The sequence below is a fragment of the Macaca nemestrina genome, chromosome 4 (genome assembly GCF_043159975.1).
Source record: "Macaca nemestrina isolate mMacNem1 chromosome 4, mMacNem.hap1, whole genome shotgun sequence".
Lineage (NCBI taxonomy): Eukaryota > Metazoa > Chordata > Mammalia > Primates > Cercopithecidae > Macaca > Macaca nemestrina.
In genome coordinates, this window is record NC_092128.1 from 101,259,286 (window position 1) to 101,276,906 (window position 17,621).

General features: G+C 48.7%; 1 protein-coding gene across 1 annotated transcript; it reads left to right on the forward strand.

Annotated features, from left to right (window-relative positions):
- The first annotated feature begins 9,278 nt into the window (after positions 1-9,278).
- On the forward strand, positions 9,279-14,288 carry LOC105475814 (indolethylamine N-methyltransferase). The gene is made up of 3 exons (XM_011731331.2): positions 9,279-9,463; positions 10,927-11,134; positions 12,618-14,288. The coding sequence occupies exons 1-3, from the start codon at positions 9,310-9,312 to the stop codon at positions 13,045-13,047; spliced, it is 792 nt and encodes a 263-aa protein (XP_011729633.1). The 5' UTR covers positions 9,279-9,309; the 3' UTR covers positions 13,048-14,288.
- Positions 14,289-17,621: the final 3,333 nt, after the last annotated feature.

Here is a 17,621-nt window from a genome sequence, read left to right on the forward strand (position 1 = left end):
CACTGGGTGGAGCCCAAAGAACTTCTTGGAGCCTACCATATAGCGGGAGTGCAGGGCAGCTGTGGCGACCAGGTGCCCATCTGCCTTCAGCAGGCTGGCCAGGCTCTGCAGGGCTGCCCAGTACATGTCCACATCAAGACAGGCAATCTTCAGGGGACACCGGGGTTGACCCCAGTGGATGCGGCTTGGTCATATCACACTTCAGCAACCATGTGACTGTCCAGCAAAGCGGGTTCTCCTTCTCCTGCCACCTGCTTCGATGGAGGAGGGTCACAGAGATGACGTGATGATCATGATAGCAGCCCCTCAGTCCTCACCACCACCCTCTGGGCAAAGCCTGGGACTTACCCTTTCAGCAGCTCTTTGAGCGAGATATTATTTTCCTCATTATACAGATGAAGAAACAGAGGCACAGACTTGCTCAAGTCTACACAGCTGTAAGTGACAGTGGATTGAATAATTCTGCCCCCCTTCCTCCTTTGCTTCCTTCTTTTAAACAATCAAATAGTTTTTGTATATTACATTATTAATTTCATTAAGTTGTAAACTATATAACAAAATTTGTCATTTTGATCAAAGTGTACAGTTCAGTGACATTAGTTGCACCCACACAGTTGTGCACTCATCACCGTCTTTCCAAAACTTTTGCATCACTCCATATGGAAACCCTGTACTCATTAAACAGTAACTCCCCATTCCCCATTCTCCCTCCCGGCAGCCCCTGATAACCTCTAATCTACTTTCCGTTTCTGGATTTGCCTATTCTAGACATTTCATGTACGGGGAGGCTACAGTACTTGTCCTTCCCAGTTTGGTTCATTTCACTTAGCATAACATCTTTAGGTTCAGCCATGCTGGAGCTCCCTGCTTCTTGAAACATTCTCTTTATTTGGCTTCTTGGGGCACTGCACCCTCGTGGTTCTACCTTTTTCTGTCTCCCTGAACAGCCTTCTCCACTCCTTAGCCGTAGAACACAGCATCTCCTCCCCATCCACACTTAGCGACTTGACGGCCTCAGCCATCCACAGATGACTCCTAGAGTCAGGCTCCAGCCCTGGAGTCTCCGGGAGGCCCAGACACGACACCCAGTGGCTCCTCTGTGGGTATCTCCACTTCAGCCTCAGGCAGGCAACTCCAACACATTGCCCAGGCTGAGAAATCAACATCTGTTGCCCACACCTGCTCCTCCCGTGTCATGTCCCTCCTAATACTGGCAACTCCATCCTTCCTGTGGCTCTGGCCAAAAGCCCTGGAGTTGTCCTTGACTCTTCACTCTTTCTTACATCCAAACCATCAGCAAATCCTGTTGGCTCCACCTGCAGAATGATTCCAAACTCCAGTCACCTCCAGCCCCTGCAGGGCTCCTGCTATTGGCTCTTCCCTGGAGGACGCCAGCATCGTCTTCTGCCATGCCCAATGCTGCCCTCACCTCCTGAGGCCTCGCATGATGAACGGTTCTTTAAGAAATGTAGAGGCTATCATGCCATTCTCTTCTCCAGTGCTTAGGAGATCCACAGTGCCAACCTCCCTCCTTACCATGGCCCTCAAGGCCCCACAGGATGTGGTCTCAGCTTCCCTGACACCTGACTCTCCTCACTCCACCCCTTGCACAGCGCCCTTTTCATTGTCCTCAACACACGGGTGGCTCCTCCCCACCGCTGGGCCTTTGCCCCTGCTGCTCACACAGCCTGACACTCCCTTTCCTCGGGTCTTTATGCCCTTTCTCCCTCCCTTCACTGGGACACTACTTGGAGTGCTCCTCAGAGAGGCCCTTTCCCACCATCCCACCTCCCACAGTGCCCTGCCTCACTCTGGCAACTCCTAGAGTTTGCAGGGCACACCCTGCCCAACTGTGCATGGCAGCCCTAAATCAACCATCTGAGCTCTAGTCTTGCTATTACTACTGACTGGCTGTTTGACCTTACCTGGGCTGGCCTCCTCTCTCCCTGCTCTCTTACCTGAGCCTCAGTCTCCCCTTGTGTGCACTGAAGTACTTGGTGATAATCTACTGGCTCACCCCATTCTGATATCCCAGGGCAGGGGTTTGTAAACTGAGCTCTGTGGTTTGCCTTTGGATATCCATGAATTCTGTCAGTTTTGTGTGGAAAATTTGTGTGTGTGTGTGTGTGTGTGTGTGCATCTGTGTGCACCAGACCTTTCATCAGATTTTCAGAGGGATTCAAGAGCCCAGAAAGGCTACAAAGGCTGGCTATATGGACTGTCTGCAGGGGAGGCCGGCAGAGACAGGCAGACAGCCGGCAGTGTGTTCATCATATCTGTTCTCTTATTTTCTCCCGGCATAAGCCTGTGAGCCTGACAGGTTCTCTCATTTTATAGGTGAAGAGACTGAAGCCCACCACCAGAGACTCATGCCCAGTTCCTTGGTCTCCGAGGCCCGTGCTCAGACCCCATTGAGCTGCCACCTGGCAGAGGCCCTCATGGGTTCACAGAGCTTGGCTGGGCTGACTTTGCAGCATCTTTGGTGAGCAGTGGCCAGAGGATGGGGCTGCTTGCCTCCAACCTGCAGCTCTTACTGTAGCCCTGTACTGCCCTGTACTATAGCCCTGTACTGCCCCCAAAGTGGAGACTGGCCATTCACCCAAAGAGAAGCTTCAGAAGAGGGTTTCCAGGTTAAATTTCAGGATTTCATTTTTGGCCACAGTGCTTCGAAGGCGTAGTAGGTCAGTAAGTAGTCCCGGGAGTGGAGCTTTCTCATAGTCTTTTCCTCCTGCACACAGCTTGCCCTCCATCCTGGCTGAGGACTCCTGGGTGTCTTCCCACTCCTCAGTCATGGTATGCACACCCCTACCCTTCCAGCCTTTCCCACCAGGAGTCTCATAGCCTCTTGGAACCAGCACCTGCCTCTCAGAAGAGGCATAAGAACACAACATAAGAACACAAATCATAAGAACATAACAGGATCACCAGGGCTGGCTCTAGCGGGTTCCTGCTTTGACATGGTGTTTTGAGTGTAGGGGCTGCTGGAGGCAGGGAGGGAGAGAATTACACAGAGGGATAGAGACACAGAATGAGAGAGACAGACAGGCAAAGAGACAAACAGAGACAAAGGCAGAGGCAAAGAGAGATCAAGGGTCTGCAATAGTTCAAGGATGTTTCACTCGTGGAGTTTGGTCAGGAAACAAGAATCAGAGCGGAAAGGCCCTTTAAGGGGAGGAAGCAGGATCTAAAAATGGCTAAGATTTCACTGATGAAGGTCAGAGAGCTTGCTCTTGAAAACAGGCTTGTCCTGGCTGGGCATGGTGGCTCACGCCTGTAATCTCAGCACTTTTGGAGGCTGAGGTGAGAGAACTGCTTGAGCCCAGGGGTTTGAGACCAGGAGACCAGCCTGGGCAACATAGCAAGACCACAAGTCTCTCTAAAAAAGAAAAAAAAAAAAAAAAAAAAAAAAGCAACAGCTTGTCCTTAACTTGATTCACTATTCTCTGCTGGCTTTAATCCTGTTTACTTTATTTACTTGCTTAATTAATCTCTTCTTTTTGACTAGTACAGAAGTAAACTTAGCCAGAGTCCGTATGTTTGGACAAACCATTTATAAAGTGTTGTCATTCATGAACAGAACATGTGATAAAATTGCAAAGAACTTACTACACACCACACACAAACCCACCCACCCACATGTGTGCGTGTACACATATGCATACCCACAGACACACAAATGAGTACAAGTAAAACTCAAGAAACCTGAATAAGATCAGTAGATTGTATCAATGTCAATATCCTGGTTGTGATAGTGTACCATTATTCTGAAAGATGTTACCACTGGGGGAACCTGGGTAGGGGGTACACTGGATATCTCTGTATTATTTCTTATAGCTGCATGAGAATCTACAATTATCTCGAAATAAAAAGTTTTATTAAGAGAATGTTGCCAAAGCTCTTTCCAAAATTCACCTTATAGTGATTTCAGGCAGCAGACTGTCATGTCTTTTGCAAATGGGCAAGTCTGGGGCCTCGACTGGTGATGAGCTGCCCCTCTCTGGTGATGAGCTGGTGATGCTACAAGAGCAGATCAAGGAAGACACCTTGGAAGGTCCCTAGCACTCAGAGTACCTACTATATGCTTGGCATTGCCTTGTCATCTTCACAACAATCTGCAAAGTACATGCTGATGCGCCCCCTTAGAGATGAGGAAGCTGAAGGTGACGTGCCTTACCCAGCAAAGGATGGAATTCAGATTCCAATTCAAGGCTCTATGCCCAAAGCCAAAATAAAGACCAACTCCAAGCCTCATCCTCACACTGCCCTCCTGTCTTCATCCATTCACAGAACTGCTTAAATGTTAGTGTGCCTAGGAGTCACCTGGGGACTGGGTTATAATGCAGGCTCTAGTTCTGAGGTTCCGCATGTCTTGTAAGCTCCCAGACACTACTGAGGCCACCACACTTTGAGCACTAAGGCCCCATGCCACCATCCAGAATCAAAGATGATCAACATTTTCTTTTCTTTTTTTTCTTTTTCTTTTTCTTTTTTTTTTTTTTTTTTGAGGCAGGATCTCACTCTGTCACTCAGGATGGAGTACAATGGCAAGACAACAGCTCACTGCAGCCTTGACCTCCTAGGTTCAAGTGATCCTCCTACCTTAGCCTCCCGAGAAGCTGGGACTACAAGCATATACCACCACACCTGGCTAATGTTTTTTTCTGTTTTTTGTAAAAGTGGGGTCTCCCTTTGTTGCCCCGGCTGGTCTTGGACTCCTGGGCTCAAGTGATCCTCCCACCTTGAGCTCCCAAATTGCTAGGATTATAGGGGTGAGCCACCACGACTGTCCTTATTTTTTATTTCCTTAGGTTTTGAGTTCACAAGAAAACATTTCAACAGAGTGTAGATTTTAATCCATTTTTCGTCATAATTCTTGTCATTTTGCTGTGTTAAATGTAAATCTTCCTCTTTTCTGAAATTAACAGAGCTCATACTCTGTGGGATTTCAGTTCAATGAGAAAAGTGTCAATTACATAATTAATAGTGATGGCATAACTGCCTATCTGGCTGGAAGAAAATAAAATTAGATGTCTACCCAGTTTATTAAAAAATGAATTTCAAGTCTGGGCCACATAGTGAGATCCTGCCTCTGCAAAAAATAAAAAAAAATTAGCCAAGCGGGATGGTGCGTGCCTACAATCCCAGCTACTCAGGAGGCTGAGGTGGGAGGATTGTTTGTACCCACGAGTTCAAGGCTGCAGCGAGCTATGATCCCACCACTGCACCCCAGCTTGGGAAACCGAGCAAGACCCTGTCTCAAAAAAAAAAAAAAATCATATTGCAATCCAATTAACATGAATTCTAGGTGGGTTAAAATGATTAGTGACATTGAGGGTCTTATATTTGTCCCAGCATCTCTCATGTCAGAATTGGCCTCTGCCTCTGCATACTTGCATCTGAAAAGTCTTTGCAGGGCTGTGATCTCCTCACTGTGTATACCTATCTGGATCGCTTTGTTCTCCCAGCCCTGGGCCAACCTCCCTTCTCCATGTCACCAGGAAGGCTCCGGAATGTCAGTTTTGGGGGCTGTTCAAGTAAGGTTGACTTAATTGCTCTCCAGTGCTTGGCAGGTAAGAGACTTGCAGGTTTTGCTTGCTGTAAACAATGTTGTAATTAATAACCCTGTGCATTTGCTTTTTCTGTATTTGGATTCTTTTTCTGTATTTCTGTATTCTGTATTTTTCTGTATTTTGGATTCCTATACTTGGGATTCCTGGGTCAGAGTTCCAAAAACTTTTAGTATAAATAAATTAAGCAAATAATCACCAAATTATTTTTCCAAAAGGAAAACAGTGTTTTTTCCTTTTAATTTTTTAGGAAAAATATTTAATTTTTCTCGAACAAAATATGAGATAATGTAATACAATGTAAAATAATAAATGTGGTTTTTTTTCTCTTTGGGCCTTCTTTGATCTAGGTTTAGAAAATCCTCTCTTACCCAGAAGTTTGATAACAATTTGACTATCATAGCTTCTGTGGTTGATTTTTAGAAAGACGTTTAGCCTTTATTTTGGTGTTTGGTGTGAGACGAGGGTCTGAGTAGCTGCTTGCAACTCACCAGAGAAAACACAGTCTCATTTACACTGGCAAGTTTCCTCTTTGGACTCATTTCTTCACTCCACAGAGCCAGGCAGGAAGAGAAGTAGCGAGGTATCAGGGAGTGTGGAATGCTGAGATGGTAGTTTCCCTAATCTTGAAAAGGAGCTTGATTCTTTTCTTATCTGTCTGACTTTTCAAGTGGTCTTATTTTCCTGATAGGCAGCTAGAAATTTGCTCCTTTGCTTACTATTGCAACAGAAGTCCTCTTGAATGGAAATTTCCTTGCTCTGTTAAAAAAAACCCCACTGTATAGAAAGGTGTCTAAGATAAGGCACACATTCTTAAAAGGGCCTAAAGCTTAGCCCTCTCATGAACAAAGTGTTGTCACATTGATGAAAGCAAACCTTAGGATAGTGGTTGTCAACTGGGGACAGTTTTGCCTCCCAGGGGACATGTGACAATGTCTGGGGACATTTTTGGTTGTTGTAACTTCGGAGTGTACTGGCTTCTAGGCGGTAGAGGCCAGGGATGCTGCTAAAAATCCTATGACACAGTTTCACACCCCCACCCCAACAAGGAATGATCTGGTCTGAAGAGTCAATAGCACTGAGGTTAAGAAACTCGTTCTTAGAATATATCTGTAAGAGGCTTCACTTTGAGAAGATTGCCCGAGTGCTGTTAGGACTCTTGGCTAGGCCAGAGTCATGAGGCATGTAGGGATGGAGAAGGCCTGAGTGGTGGAGAAGCAGGTGGAAGCCTGAGGGTAGAGACTCTGATTGCCAAGGGGGAGTTTGGACTCATTCCTCTGGCAGCAGGAGGCACTGGAGGCCTTGCATTAGGAGGGGCATCCTCTATCCATCCAAGGACATCCAATTGCAGCAGGATGTGTAGTTCTGGGAAGGATGGTCTCTTCCCGCCCTATACAGACTCCCTAGATGCCCACGTCCTGCTGCAGGGGCTCTGTGTAATCCCTGAATAGTACATGCACGTCCACAGTTCAACTCCTTAAGTGTTAATGCTGGGCATCTTCCATGTGCCTCTCCATTCTGCTCTCCATCCTCTCCTCCCCAGGCTACTTCAAGTGCCAGGAAGCTGACATGTGGACTGCAGTCACCACTCCCTTCCCTCTAAATTTGGCAGGATATTGGAGGGAGGTAGGAGAAGGAGGTCTGGGTATTTATTCTTTAGCTACTCTATTAGTCCGTTTTCATACTGCTAATAAAGACATACCCAAGACTGGGTAATTTATGCAGGAAAGAGATTTAATGGACTCACTGTTCCACATGACTGGGGAGGCCTCACAATCATGGCTGAAGGCAAGGAGGAGCAAGTCATGTCTTACATGGATGTCAGCAGGCAAAAAGAGAGCTTTTGTGGGGAAAGTCTCCCTTATAAAACCATCAGATTTCATGAGACTTATTCACTATCATGAGAACAGCATGGGAAAGACCTGTCCCCATGGTTCAATTACCTCCCACTGGGTCCCTCCTACAACACGCGGGAATTATGGGAGCTACAATTCAAGACGAGATCTGGGTGGGGACACAGCCAAACCATATCAGCTCCTTTGCTGTTGGCTGCTGCAGGAGGCCCTCTCTGCACAGCTCTGTCTCAGTCTCACTGGGATGATGGCTCCTCCATGCTGCTAGCCCTCAGGTTCTGTGATGTTGCTTTCTATGAGTCAACTTGGCTAGGCCATGGTGCCCAAATAGGTAGTCAGTCATGATCCTGGCTGTTTGTGTGAGGGTGTTTTGGGATGAGATTCACATTTAAATCTGTGGACTTCGAGTAAAGCAGATTGTCCTCCATAATGTGGGTGGGCTTCATCCAACCAGCTGATGGCCCAAGTAGAACAAAAGACTGGCCTTCCCCGAGCAAGAGGGAATTCTGGCAGCAGCTGGTCTTTGGACTTGAACTGCAACATTGGCTTTTCCTGGTTCCACCCTTCAGAGTTTGGACTTACTGGCCTACACAATTACACGAGCCAATTCCTTACAATAGATCTGGTTCTCTCAGTGTACACATCCTGGGTTCTGTTTCTGTGGAGAACCCTGACTAATAGAGGTACCATATGTCTTCCTTCCACCCTGCCCACAACTTAGTACCGTGCCTTTATTGTACACTCCTCTAATTATGTAACGCGAGCCCTGCAGTTTCCCGACAGCTCTGTATGCCTTCTGCAGGCCAGCACGACGGCTGCAAGCCTCCCTGGAGGCTGCCCAGGCACCCGCCTCTTGGAAGCTAGGTCCTGATGACTGCTGGGTGTTCCTGCCTCTGTGGCATCCCCCGTCTATTGGGCCCTGTGAATTCAGAATTGTTTGTTGACTTGAAGCCAGAACAAGGTATTCCTATCCTTCCCACTTTCAGGGTAAGAGGTGTGAACCTCCAGTGTAGCAGATTCATTTCTCTCTGGTTTGTGGCCAAGTCAGAGCCATTTCCTAATGCCAAAAACAGAGACTGGACTTTTCTCTGTCTGTGGGAGATTTTACAACCCAGTCCTATTTCAAAGAGAAGACTGAGGCCAGGAGTGTCTTACCCGGAGTTGCCTGGTGAGTCAGCAGCCAGGAAACCAGGACTCCTTTGACAGTTTATGCTTTATGACCAGGTGCCCTTGTTCTCATTCATGGAGACTGACGACAATTTCTGCTCTTCTCCCAGTGACCTGCACAGTGATGCCAAGTCAGACATTCTGCTCTGCCTCCTGGGGTCTGAACTGTGTTCTCCAGCAGGGATGGGGGATGCATGAAGCTGCACCCACTGCCTGGCCTAGAGAGAGCCACTGGACCCCACTGACCACCAGGTGACAAGATGGGGATCTCACTGTGCACTCAGGCCACAACACCTGTGACTTAGGGGAGGGATTTTGGTCCTCACAGTCAGTGAAGTGGGCACACAGGTGGGGAAACATGGGTCTGACACCTGCTGGAGGCCACACAGCAGCATGTGGTTGGCAGGGCTGAGAGTTGCACCCAGGGCTGGGCACTATCAATTGCCTTTGACGGACATGGATTGGTCCCTAGAGGAAGCAGAGCCAGGGCAGCTGCAGCCCCAGCGGTCATAGCGCTGGGGTTGGGGAAACCTCGTGTGTGTCAGTGTGACTAGGAGGCGGTGAAGAATGCACTCCCTTCTGCATGCCCATAGGAGAAGCTCAAGGAGAGGCATACTTGGGAGGAGCCATGGGATGAAGCTGGAATGCTGGGGGTGGAGCCTGGAGAGCTTGGAGCCCTCATAAGACCTGACAGCCAGGAGAGGGCACATTTCAGGGACACCATGGAGGGTGGCTTCACTGGGGGTGATGAGTACCAGAAGCACTTCCTGCCCAGGGACTACTTGGCCACTTACTACAGCTTCGATGGCAGCCCCTCACCCGAGGCTGAGATACTGAAGTTTAACTTGGAATGTCTCCACAAGACCTTCGGCCCTGGTGAGCAGAGGGTGACCCTTCCCCTCGAGCCTCTCTCCAAGGAATCTGGATAGGGATGGGGATAAGGTGTCCTGGGGGCAGTCTGGTCTCCTCTAGGGGTTTTTGGGGGTGGGCTGAGGGAGCTGCTGGGGCCCTGCCCCTCTCTTTGGGCAGCTATTATACTGGAAGTTGGGTCTGTCTCCCCACGGCTCAGGAGCTGTGTGCCAGCTGAGGGATCAGGACCTATGGGAAGAGCACAGCCCCGTGCAGTTCCCACACTGCTCTCCATTAGCCCCTAGGTCTTTGGGGTGGAGCAGAAAAGGCTCTCCAGGTCATCATCAAGTTCAGTCCTAACCTTGCACAGCCAGGCCTCTGGGGCCCCCAGAAGGCCAAGGGCAAACAGCAGAGTTGTAGTGGGTCGGGATCGCCTATGCCCAGAGTGTGCAGCCCAGATGTGTCTGTGATAAGGACCTGGAAAAGCCCTGCCCTGGGACAAGGATTGCTAGGTGGGGTCTCAACCCTGTTGCAAACCTGACAGCAAGGCGCTCAGGCCCCAAGGACCTCAACTGAGCCATCTGTGCAATTGATGGCGACTTCTGCCTGTCTCCCAATGATCATTGCCCTCCCCACGGTGACCCCATGATTTGGTCACGTCTTCTAAACTCAAGCAGCCATGTCCTCACTTTGGGCACTTGACTGCGGAACAATAAGGGTGAGTCTCCTGGTGGTCTGGGGGTTAAGAGGGGGTTAAAAGACTGCTGAGCCTGGAGGAGCAGGCTGGTGCAGGAGGCAGAAATCAGAGAATAGCTGGACTGGGTGTGACCAAGCTTGGAAGGCCAAGTGATGGCCCCACGCCAGGGCTCCAGACAGAATGTTGGAAGTCATGCTTCATTCCAGCATCCAGGTGACCCTGGATTCACTCCTGGGGCCATCTTCCCAGATCATCTCCTCAGCCCCAGCTTCCTATTCCTGCATGCTTACACCCCTCCCCACTCCAAGGAACAAGGAACCCATCCAGGAAGGGCCGGACTTCCAGGGGAGGCTCCCAGCTTCCAGTCAGCCTGAAACTTAAAGAGCCACTGCCCCCAGCATGTCCCCTCTGAACCCTCCAGCCCGAATCTTCCCCAGAGCAGGGCTTGGGCCTCTGTTCTCTGTCCCAGAAATATTATACTCTTGGCTTATGTTCTTGATGGAAAGATATTGGGCTAATTGTTTAACCTTTTTCAGACTCAGTTTTCTAATCTGTAAAATGAAAATAGTGATAGTAGTCAGTACACAGGGTAGTTCTGAGGTGTAAGTGGAAATTAATGCATATAAAATATTTGGTATGAGGCTTGGCTTACAGGGAACCGCCAATCCGTGATAACCACCATGCTTGGTGCTGTTTGCCCCTTGGGTAAGACCAGGATGTGTGTCCTCATCCCTGTGTCTGCCTTGGGTCTCGTTTCTCTTACCCGTCCATTATCAGTCTTTCCCTCCCACAGGAGGCCTTCAAGGGGACACACTGATCGACATTGGCTCAGGCCCTACCATCTACCAAGTTCTCGCTGCCTGTGAGTCCTTCCGAGACATCACTCTCTCCGACTTTACTGACCGCAACCGGGAGGAGCTGGAAAAGTGGCTGAAGAAGGAGCCGGGGGCCTATGACTGGACCCCGGTGGTGAAATTCGCCTGTGAGCTGGAAGGAAACAGGTAGCGGTGCAGAGGTTGTGGAGGGGGTTCCCAGTCAACCTTCTTTCTCAGAAGTCTCCCTGGCCTCTTGTTTGTCTCTGGCATTTTCAGGACAGTAGGACCTATAGGTACAGGACCAGATGTCCTATGGTGGGGACAGAGTAGATGGGGCCCCAAGTTTCAGGATTACAGCAGTTTTAGGTGCAAGTATCTGATCACAGGACTATGTTGAGGTGTGATATAATCAAGTATGAACACTGAAAACCAGATGATAGAACCTTTCCTTCCTTCTTCTCTTCCTTCCTTACCCTCATCTATATATCTACCTATCTATCTTCTATGTATCTAACTATCCATCCATCCATCCACCCACCAGTCCATCCATCCATCCATCCATCCATCCATCCATCCATATTCATGCATCCACCCACCCATCCATATCCATCCATCCATCCGCCCATCCATATTCATACATCCACCCACCCATCCATATCCATCCATCCATCCACCCATCCATCCATTCACCCATCCATTCATCCAGCCAGCCAGCCATTCACCCATCCATTCATCCAGCCAGCCAGCCATTCACCCATCCATCCATCTATCCATCTGTCCATTCATCCATCCATCAATATTCATCCATCCACCCACCCATCCATTCATCCATCCATAGCCATCAATCCATCCATCTATCCATCCATCCATTCATATCCATCCATCCATCCATCCATCCGTCCATCCATCCACCCATCCATCCATCTATCCATGTCCCTCCATGTTCATCCAGCTACCCACCCATCCATCCATCTTTCCTTCTTCCCTCTATTGTCTGTACCTGTGTGACTATATAATGCATAGTGACATGAACCCACCACCCAACCTGAGTACTCGGATATAATAAAGACTTCTGTGCTTCTCTGTGACTCCTTGCCCCTGCCTTTCCTAACCCGAGGTAGTAACTAATATGAATTTTATGCTTATCATTCCCTTTTTCAAAACATTTTTTCTTGCATACTTATGTATATCTAAATAATCTATAATTTAGTTTTAGTCACCTTTGAGCTTTAGAGCAGAGTAATTTGCTCTGTGTCATTTGGGATTTGCTTTTCATCACTCAAAAATAATTTTTTAAGATAGCTGTATTCATACATTATCTGTAGTAAATTCATTAATTCATCCATCCATCCATCCAATAATGTGTGTTAGCTGCCCCATCTGTGCTTGGGGTGGCCTTGTCCCTCCTGGGGATTAAGGGAAGGGGGCTCACATGGAATCAGAGGGAGAAATGTTCCTATAATTTTTCTGGCCCATTCTCCCTAATCATTTTTCTTTGGGGGAAACTGAGGCTCAGATTGAATATGGGCCTGCTGTCAGGTCACACAGGGACTCAGGGATAGCAATCCTTTGGGGATCCAGAGATCATCTCCATCTGCTGGTCACAGTGGACTGAGAGTTCCCTTCAGAACCTTGAAGTGCCTCCCTGACTCCCTCTCTCTCTCTGCAGCGGCCGTTGGGAGGAGAAGGAGGAGAAGCTGCGGGCAGCAGTGAAGCGGGTGCTCAAGTGTGATGTCCACCTGGGCAACCCGCTGGCCCCTGCTGTGTTGCCCCCCGCCGACTGTGTGCTTACCCTGCTGGCCATGGAGTGTGCCTGCTGTAGCCTTGATGCCTACCGCACTGCACTGTGCAACCTTGCCTCACTGCTCAAGCCGTGTGGCCACCTGGTGACCACAGTCACGCTTCAGATCTCATCCTACATGGTGGGGAAGCGTGAATTTTCCTGTGTGGCCCTGGAGAAGGAGGAGGTGGAGCAGGCTGTCCTGGATGCTGGCTTTGACATTGAACAGCTCCTACAGAATCCCCAGAGCTACTCTGTCACCAATGCTGCCAGCTCTGGGGTCTGCTTCATTGTGGCTCGCAAGAAGCCTAGGCCCTGAGCCAGGAGGGCCAGCCAGAGGTCTGGTCAGGCTGTGAGGCCTTGGCCATCTGTATGCTAGAGAGGGGTGAGGAATGGATACTGTCTAACAGCCTCTGATTTCAATACTAACATTTCATCTTCTGAAACTCTGAGATTCTAACATCCTTGTTTTAGAATTCTAAGTTTCCAACATTCCTCATTCTAGGATCCTAGGAGTGGAATTTTCCATTTTCTAGTCTACTAAGCCTTACAGCTATCTTAGATGCGATCTGACTCCTGTGTGACTGTGGAGCACCCAGGGACATGGTTTCAGAGTCTACCTAATATGTTAAGAACAAGGAAACCTCTGGACAGTGGTATATTGGGGAATGTTTCATAACCAGCTCTGTAAAGGAAAAGCACTGATGTGTAGCAGTTACCAGTTTCTGTGGTGTAAATACTCCTACCATGGTGGATTTCAAGCCACCAGTGGTTTAATAACCAGTTCATAAATCTCCTAAACATTTTACAGTTGACTCTCATGAGCTGATTGGAGTCAGCTGGAACATACCACTGCCTCTAGACTAAGGTCAGCAGATTTGACAAATACAGACTGCCCCAGTTCACTGAATTTTAGATAAATGAAATAAATTTTTAAGGTTAAGTATGTCCCCAGAATTGCATGGAACATGCTTATCCTAAACAATGATTTGTTGTTCACCTGAAATTCAAATTTAGCTGGGTGTCCTGTATTTCATTTGGCAACTCTACTTCAGACCCAAGTGTAAGGTACATGGATGTGCTTTGGTCAAGGAATACGCCAAGGTAGATATCCATGCCTGCATGACTCAGCGGGTTTGGTGCACAGGCACACACCTCCACTTGTTATATAACCTGTTTGTGTAAGTTCATACTTGGTCCGAACCACTGTTGTCTGTAAAAGGTAATTGTCCTGCTAATGCTGTACAGGAGCTCTTGGAGTTCGGCTTAGCTCAACATGACTTGACATGGTGGGCACGCTGGTGCCCAGAGAAAGAGAGAGAGCCAAAGCTGTCCGTCTTGCAGATGGACAGGAAGGAGCTAGGACACAGTTCGGCTAGCTCATGCCCAGAGGGAGAAAGAGTTAAGCTGCTGACCCTGAAGGCAAGGGAGAGCAGGCTGCACAGCTGTGTGTGGGAGCCACAGGCTCAAGCAGCCGAGACAGGGCGGACAGTGTGAGAGAGCTAGTGTGAGTAAGCTGTTGATGAGAGCTGTTGCTGAATAAAACCATATTCACCTGCCTATGGGCCCCGAGTGTTCTTTCTGTCCATGTACCCACTCCCCTCAGACTTCAGCATGGGCTGGACCTGGACCCCAGGACCTGACACCAAGTGAGAAGAGGAACAGCCCAGGGATCAAGGGTATGCCTCGTACATAAGGTGCTTTTGTGCAAATTAGGAAGAGGTGCTCCTGCAGATGGACATGTTGCAGAAAGGAGTGTTCAGGGCTGATTAACTGAGAAAAGCTGTTCCCTCTCCCTGTGGAAGGGCTGTGAGAACAAGGTGCCTCTTCTGGGCAGACCAATTAGAGAAAGGTGTCCCTTCCTTAAGGCTGATTGGGTCACACTTCTGAGCACCTGTCAGCCTCCCTTTTTCCCTCAACCCCAATCTGTGCCTTTGTGTGGGTACACCCTGGGCACAGCAACCTTGGTAAGAGCCAGGAGACCTGGGATCTACTCTTAGCCCTGTCACTAATTGTTTCACTTCTCTGGGCCTCATATTCCTATCCATGAGATTTAATCTAATAATCTACAGGAACATCCTAAGAACAGCAGGAAGTCATTGATGTGAAAGTGCTTTTGCTTTTGCTTTTTCTTTTCTTTTTTTTTTTTTTTTTTGAGACAGAGTCTTGCTCTGTCGCCCAGGCTGGAGTGCAGTGGCACGATCTCGGCTCACTGCAAGCTCCACCTCCCAGGTTCAGGCCATTCTCCTGCCTCAGCCTCCCGAGTAGCTGGGACTACAGGTGCCCGCCACCATGCCTGGCTAATTTTTTGTAGTTTTAGTAGAGACGGGGTTTCACCGTGTTAGCCAGGATGGTGAAAATGTTTTCTTAAGGTGTAGTTTTACTCTTGTTGCCCAAGCTGGTGTGCAATGGTGCGATCTCAGCTCACTGCAAGCTCCACCTCCTGGGTTCAAGCGATTCTCCTGCCTCAGCCTCTTGAGTAGCTGGGATTACAGGCATGTACCACCATGCTCAGCAAATTTTTGTGCTTTAAAAAGTAAAAGGTTTTGCACAAATTGACCCATTGATGTTATTCCCTGAGAGGGTCAGGACTGAGATGGTCTTTCAAAATTACCCAGTCTAATCTCCAGGTTTTTTGTTTGTTTGTTTGTTTTGAGACAGAGTCACACTCTGTTGCCCAGGCTGGAGTGCAGTGGTACAATCTCAGCTCACTGCAACTTTGGCCTCCCATGTTCAAGCGATTCTCTTGCTGTAGCCTCCCAAGTCGCTGGGACTACAGGCATGCACCAACACACTTGGCTAATTTTTTTATTTTTAGTACATGTTGGTCAGGCTGGTTTTGAACCTCTGACCTCAAGTGATCAGTCCTCCTCGGCCTTCCAATGTGCTGGGATTATAGGCGTGAGCCACCATGCCCAGCCAAATCTCTGTTTTTTTATAGTCAGGGACAAAGAGGTTCCAAGAGGGAAAGCGACTTGTCCAGAGACACATAGCAAGCTGGTGACAGAGCTGGAGTGAGAACCCAGGTGTTCTGACTCCTTGTTCACCCAGCGTACCCTCATTCCACCAAGTCTCCCCACCCGGCTTGGAAGGGCAGGGGGCCCTGCTTCCCTTTAGCTCTTTTTTTAGCATAGACTAGTTTCTGTGATAACATCTCTGCCAGCATTCCTTCACTTGCCGGCTCATGTGTTACCCTTGAAAGCGTGTGGGCCCCAGCTTTTCTCTCAGTACAGCCCCCTCTGGCCTTGTCTGGAGAGGCATTGAATATGGGTAGTTTTATTTTTATTTTTATTATTATTATTTTTTTGAGACTGCGTCTCGCTCTGTCGTCCAGGATGGGGTACAATGGCATGTTCTTGGCTCACTGCAACCTCTGCCTCCCAGGTTCAGGTGATTCTCCTGCCTCAGCCTCCTGAGCAGCTGGAATTACAAGTGTCCACCACCACGCCTGGCTAATTTTTGTATTTTTAGTAGAGACGGGGTTTCACCATGTTGGCCAGGCTGATCTCATACTCCTGACGTCAGGTGATTCGCCTGCCTTGGCCTCCCAAAGTGCTGGGATTACAGGCATGAGCCACCGCGCCTAGCCGAATATGGGTAGTTTTAGACATGCTCATGGCAGAATGATCAACAGGTGGAAGAAGTGGGAGGCCCAGCAGATGCGGATCCCTGAGAGTCCATGTCCACAAACAGGGGAAGAATAGTGGCTAAAATAGGTCTTGTAGGGAATTTTAAAGACAGATGAAGTGTTTGCTGAGGCAGCCAAAAGGGGCTGGCTTCTGCCAGGTGGCAGCCAGGCAATGCCCAGGAGATGAGATTGCCAAGGAAAGGAGGCTACAAATGCCCCCTCCTTGTGATGTCAGGACCTCCCTTAGCGAGCAATCTGGCCAAGACACGGGAAAAGACACAGGATCCAGACCCGGGGCTCTGCTCCTTGGACGGCTCAGTGCAGAGAGTCAGCTGGCTGCCTGGAAGTAGAGAGTGGGCAAGGGTGTGAGGGAATCTTTGGGGGCTATGGAAGCTGTTCTAGCTTGTGAAACAGGGCCAGGGGCCAGGCGCGGTGGCTCATACCTGTAATTCCAGCACTTTGGGAGGCCGAGACGGGCGAATCATGAGGTCAGGAGATCGAGACCACCCTTGCTAACACGGTGAAACCCCGCTCTACTGAAAATACAAAAATTAGCTGGGCGCGATGGTGGGCTGAGGCAGGAGAATGGCGTGAACCCGAGAGGCGGAGCTTGCAGTGAGTGGAGATCGTGCCACTGCACTCCAGCCTGGGCGACAAAGTGAGACTCCATCTCAAAAAAAAAAAAAAAAAAAAAGAAAAGAAAAGAAACAGGGCCAGGATGGACTCAGTGACTATGCTGTGCTCCTGTGATTTGTCCGTAAGTACTCTCTAGATGCTCTAATAATACATTTTGTTTTACTCTATCCAGTGGGCAGAACCTGTGATATGCTGTCAGGACTATGGGGGAAGGAGTCTTTAGAGAAGAAAACCCCGTTGTGACTAAAGGAAGGAACCTTCTGTTTGGGGCAGGGAGGCGGACTTGCAAGTCACGGCCATCCATCCACAGAACTGTTTCATCATGCAGCACTGAAATTCTGTACCTATTAGACAGTAACTCCTGGTCTCCCTTCCCCTCACCCCCAGCAACTGCCATTCTACTTTGTCTTTATGAATGTGAATGTGACTACCCTAAGTACCTCATATAAGTGGAACCATACAGTATTTGTCCATTTGTGACTGGCTTATTTCACTTAGCGTAATGTCTTCAGGTTCATCCGTGTTGCACTGTGTCAGGATTTCCTTCTTTTTCAAGGTTTTGAGTAATATACCATCGTATGGATATGCCACATTTTGTTTATCCATTCATCCACTGATGGACACTTGGT